The sequence below is a fragment of the Condylura cristata genome, unplaced genomic scaffold (genome assembly GCF_000260355.1).
Source record: "Condylura cristata isolate star-nosed mole 26May11 unplaced genomic scaffold, ConCri1.0 scaffold00003, whole genome shotgun sequence".
NCBI lineage: Eukaryota > Metazoa > Chordata > Mammalia > Eulipotyphla > Talpidae > Condylura > Condylura cristata.
This window is the reverse complement of record NW_004567104.1, coordinates 78,352,890-78,358,366: the sequence shown is the minus strand read 5'-3', so window position 1 is coordinate 78,358,366 and position 5,477 is coordinate 78,352,890. Positions and strand designations below refer to the sequence as shown.

General features: G+C 71.9%; 1 protein-coding gene across 1 annotated transcript in view; it reads right to left on the bottom strand.

The window, feature by feature from the left end:
- Window positions 1-5,477, bottom strand: part of LOC105854220 (collagen alpha-1(I) chain-like) — a 17,800-nt gene that overhangs the window by 9,857 nt on the left and 2,466 nt on the right. The window contains exon 5 of the mRNA XM_012731134.1: window positions 657-837. Coding sequence (XP_012586588.1) covers window positions 657-837 — 181 coding nt within the window. The remainder of the gene's footprint in view (window positions 1-656; window positions 838-5,477) is intronic.

The window sequence follows — 5,477 nt, the reverse complement described above, 5'->3', positions numbered from 1 at the left end:
GGTCCTTCCGGCGGCTCCTCTGCCGGGGAGACGCGCTTTCCCGAACATGTCAGTCACGTCCGCGGTAGAGCGTCCGGCTGTCACTGTCACCGCGCAGTGAGCTCGCGCCCGGCTCGTTTCCGTGTAAGACCCGGGCATGGCGCCCCCTGGCGGCGCAGCGGGTTAAGCGCAAGTTCCAAGGGGGGGGTGACCCACAAGGCGCCCAGACCTCTCCTGTGTCCCCGCTGCTCCCTCAGCAGCGTCTTCGTCCTTCGTCCTGTTCTGCTCCCTACTGATTCTGGTGAAGACTCACCGCCCCTGCACCTCTGGCCCGCACCCCAATCTGTATGCAGGAATAAAATCTTTAAATAACCGAGCTCTCCCGCTCCCTGGGGAGTCCCCCCCCCTCCGCCCCAGCCAGAGCCACTGCCTGCGACCCACCTGGGCACCCCTGGGGGGTCCCCAGGCCACCCCCAAGTGCAGTGGCGGCTGGCAGCGCCCACACAGACCCGGTAAGAGCCCACTGCAGGACCAGCCCGGGGGTCAGGCCCACTGTGGCCTTCCACGTCTCACTGTGGCTGTCAACCGGACGGCTGAGGAGGCGGTGCTGGCGCGGCGGAGTCTGCCCAGCTCACAGGCTGCCCCCACCCTGGCGGGCTCCCGTCTGTGGCCTTCACCAGTGGCTGGTGGTGCCACGGGGTGTGTCCTGCACCACGCCCTGGGGCCCTGTGCGCTGTCGGGCACCATGCTGTCGCTGCAGCTTGGCCAGAGGCCCCAAGCTGCCCGGGGGCTGGCAGAGTGGTGGGGTCCCTGGGGCTGGAGTGTGGGGCGCAGCCAGGCTGGAGGCCCAGTTCCCACCTGCAACCTGAGTGTGAGCACTGTCGTGGCGGCTAAGCCGTGTCCCGCCCTGCTGTGGAAGTGTCACTGGCCATGCAGCACGTTGTGCCGCGTGTTCACCACCCGGCCCGCCTCCCTCCACGGCTCAGGCATGCGCGTGCCCGGCCCCTCCCGGCAGCCTCAGCACCAGGATCCCGCGGGCAGGGCAGCTAGCTCGGCCTGGGGCTGGCTCCATGACCTGAGGCCTGCAGGAGGGGACGGCTGCGGGTCGGAGCTCCGCCCACCGCCTCGCCCTTCGCCTGCTTCAGGCGTGCCAGGACCCCACAAGGGCGCGTGCTGGACGAGGCGCTCGCCCTCAGGCCGAGCCACCAGGCCTCAGGCCTCGGCCAGGAGGGGACGCCGAGGCTGGTTTCGCATGCCACGAGCACCCAACCACACTGGCCAGAAATAGGCCGGGCGTGGGTGGGAGAGACGCGGCTGAGACGTGAGTCACTGCCAGCGCTTCTAGAAACAGCTATTTTGGGCCCCACTGGGAAGTGGTTTGCAAGAGGAGGTGACAGGGCCGTGGTGAGCTGGGGGAGGGGCCGGGCCCGGGCCCGGGGTGGGCTGGGCTGTGGGCACCTCTTGGCAGCGAAGCCCAGGTGGGCGGGCCCCAGGGCCCTCAGGTGTGGACCCCTCCTGTGGGCCGCTTGTCAGTCCTGTGTGCTGACCAAGGTGACCGGCACTCAGTCGGGCAGGAGGCACGCAGAGCCTGCTCCACTCCGGCCCTGGAGTCGGCAGGCCCAGGCTGACATGAGCGGACAACACCCAGTACCCTGGCTACAGGGCACCACTGCCCAGATGACCAGAGAGACCCTGCACTGGTCAGTGCCTCTCTCAGTCCACACTCCTCATTTGCATGGCAGAAGATAGGAACCCCCGAGGGCCCTGGCGGACCAGAAGTCTCTGCACAGAGCCATGGGTCTGCGGGAGCCCCAGTGGCTCGGGGGCCCAGGCAGAGCGGAACCCCCATGGCCGCCCGTCCACCAGACTCTGGGCAGGAACGCAGCTCGCCCACCCAGCAGGAAGACTGGGGCGCCGCGGCCAGCCTCTCTGGGCATGAAGTGGGGCCAGTGCTGTGTCCAGGATGCCCGGAGTAGGGACTCCAGAGCGGGGTGCCGGGCTGCTGCGACAGCCAGGCGCCCGTGGCCTCTGGGGTGACCTGGGCCCGGGGGGACGGTGGCAGGCCCACACCCAGGCGACCCCGTGCGAGAGAACAGCTCATGCCACTGTGTGTCCGAGGTGTCTCCGAGCCCTGGGGCTCACCTACAATGCCGACCTGCCCCCGAGGGCTGGGGCGCGGGAGGGCCCCAGGCCCGGGCAGAACAGGGCACCCGACCGGGCCCTGTGACCTGCTGTGGGGGGGTGACCCTGCTGGTCCGGCCCAGCCTGCCCCTTGCGCCCACTGTCCGGGCACCCTGCAGGCGGGCCTGGCGCCTGCCCCAGCAACGCGGCTTCCTGGAGCCCCCGCCGCCGCCCCGCCCACGCCAGCTCAGCGCTGGGCACCCCAACAGCTGCGGGCAGATAACGGAAATGAAAATGAAGCAGGGGCTGAAATCGGGGCCACTCTCAGGGCTGGCAAGAGGGGCTGTCAGGCTTGGGCGATACTCCGAAACCCCTCGCTCCCCACCCCAGGCCCTGAATGTGGAGACACATTCGGCCAGCGGAGACAGGCCAAGTGCAGGAGCCGCCCCACCGCTCGCCCCAGCCCCCACAGAGGGGTGCACGTGGGGCGTGTGGGTGCCTGCAGGGCGCAGCCTGGCCCTCGGCCGAGGGCAGCATGGCCCAAGGCCCCAGTGGGCGGGCAGGTGGCTGTCGGGTGGCCCCTGGGAACCACTCTCGGGGACACTGGGCTGCGCCGGGCAGGAGCCCAGGCTCAGGGTTCCGGGGAGCCAGCCGCAGCACCGGGAGGCGCCCCCCGCAGGGCCCCAGGGCACCTGCAGGGCCCTCAGCGGGGCTTGGTCTTTTGCGGGGTCACCTCAGCCAGGCGGCGCTTCCTGCTGTGTCCAGCTGGCCTCTGTGGCGTCCGTGGTCGCCCCCACATGCGCTGTCCATCTAGGGCACGGGAGCTGGACCCTGCACGGGCGGGCGCCCACGGTCACCGCCGCTCCGGGGCCCACGGCTTCCTCCGTCCCCGCCCACCCAGTCGGCTGCCGGCCTGGGCGGGGCCGCGCAGGGCTCCAGACCCAGGGAGTCTGGGGGAGGCGCTGGCTCCCACTCGCCGACACCGGTGGGCAGGCTGTGCCACCAGTGCCCAGAGCAGGGACAGGCAGGCGGCGGGGCCCAGACACCCAGCAGACGGACACGAGCGCTGTGGCCCGGCGCTGCCGGCTGCTGGCGCGCCCACCACCACTCACGCCCCTGCCTCGGGCCCCCCCACTCTCGTCACCGCTTGTGGAGCGCAGGTGACCGCTGCAGGCCTCGCAGAGGACAGGCGCCAGGTGCCCTCCTGCCCCCGGACAGCGGGGCCGCCCCTCACCAGGCCAGGAGGGCAGCGGCAGGCGCGGACCCTGCCGGACCCTGCCGGGGCCCCCGGTGCCCCCTCCAGCCTTGGGGCCTGCGTCCTCCTGACTGCCTGGAGCCGCCCCTGGGGTGACCTCCGCAGCCAGATGGCCGGCCTGGCCACAGCGGCGCTCTGCGGGCGCCGGCAAGGCCTGGAGTGGCTGAGGGGGGCAGGTCAGCAGGCCGTGGGGTCTGAGGCGGGCAGGCTGGCCCTTGGGAACACTGGCCAGCAGGGCCCCAACCTGTCCAGCACGGGTGGCCGCCAGCTCACCGCGGGCACTGAGGCAGTTGCCCCCAGCCAGCATGTCCTCTCAGCCGCTGGCCCTCGCTTCCCGGTCTGCAGGTCTGGACGGGCCCGGGGCCGTGGACAGGGTGCCCACCAGGCTTGCCCCTGCCCCGCGTTGGCAAAGGGGAGGCCCAAGACTTGTGGGAAGGAAGCCCCGTGCTGGTGGGGTGAGTGGCTGAGCCACCTCCGAGGCAGCTGGGGGACAGCAGGTTTGGGGCAGGGGAAGGAATATGCCAGGAGGGGCTGAGGCTCAGCCGGGAGGGGCCCTTGGGAAGGGGGGGCCCTGCCCGAGGGGGGCACTCGCCCACACCCAGGGCCGCCACAGCCGAGGATGCCCCAAGGCAAGTGGCAGGGCTCACCCACCGCCCACCAGGGGAGGGGTCTGGTGACAAGGCTGTGGGGCAGCGAAGTCCCGAGGACCAGATGGCCCTCCCTGGCCCTCCCGCTGCTCCCCACCCAGGCACAGGGCGAGGACTCCGCGTAGGGAGCAGCCCCGAGGGGAAACGGCTGTGCCGCGGCCCCCAGCACGGCCTGGCCGCTGGCAGAGGGCGGCTGTAGACGGGCGAGCGTGGGTGGTGGGGCAGGCACCGAGTGCCTGCAGATGCACCAGGCACGGAGCGCGCTGGTGCCCGGGTCAAAGCAAGGACGGTCAGCGGTGGGGCACCCGTCCCGTTTTGGCCAATTGTCAGGGAGTTTGGTGGGTGGGCCTGGCCCGGTCCCCAGGGCTCAGGGGCTGCCACCCCGTTTCCAGGTTGGGGGCTCCCTTGAAACTCGGGGCCTGCCTCTGCCCCCGTGGTCAGCGGGCCGGCCAATGCTGGGCAGAACAGCCCTCAGGCAGTTCCCAGGGACTCATCAGGCCTGCGGGCAGCACCCAGACTCCCACCGGGACCCTGCTCCTCCCGGGCAGGAACGCAGGCCAGGGACCCCTCAGCAGCTCTGCCCGGGACGCCGGTCCAGGCCACCTGCGCACCGTGGGAGCCCGGGCCCCTGGGTGCATGCCGCTGTGCGCTGGGACAAGGCCGGGCTGAAGACCTGCAGCGCACGAGGGGCGCCCCGCCCCAGGGCTGCTGGCCAGACCCTGGGGCTTGCTCCCCTCCCGCTGTCAAAGGACAGGCCACCCTCAGAGGGCCTCGGCTGCGAGGGTGTCGGGCGCGGCCCCCGCAAGCCCGCAAGACGCCCATCGGCTTGTCAGGCCAGGGTCCAGCCGCCACGTGCTGGCGGGGCGGGGGCGCCCCCAGACACCCCATGGGACTGCTTGCTCCCACAGTCCACGCTGCTACCGGGCTTCTCAGCCGCACTGGCCACAGGCTCTGGCCCCAGAAGCCACAGCCACGCCAGTGCGGCCTCTGGGCCCCCGCAGGGGTCTTCCCCGGCTGCCCAGGTAGGGCGGCCCTGGGGAGGCTGCCTCTGGGTCCGCCCGAGGAAACCAACAGGGCCGGAAGTCGGGTGCTGGTGCCAGGTCCCTCCCACGACACTGGCGACGGGGCGGGGGGGTCACAAGCCCCCAACATGCTGCGATGGGCGGGGAGGCCCGAAGCCAGCACAGCCCACGCCCTCGGGCGATGCCACCAGCCAGCCGTGCAGGGGACCCCGGGGGCATCTCCTGCTGACCGGCGGGGCAGCGGTGTCCGTTCCGGCTGGCACACTGCACGGCACCCGGAGGACGCATGGGGGCCTGGCAGCTCCTGTGGCCCCGGGGCCCGCCCAAACCCCGCGACTCGGCTGCCTACCCCCCAGATCGGACACCTGAGGGTGAGCGGGCAGGTGGGCCCGGGTGACTTCCGGGCGCCGAGGCCGGACCCGGGCCCTGGAGATGGCGCCCGCAGGCGCGAAG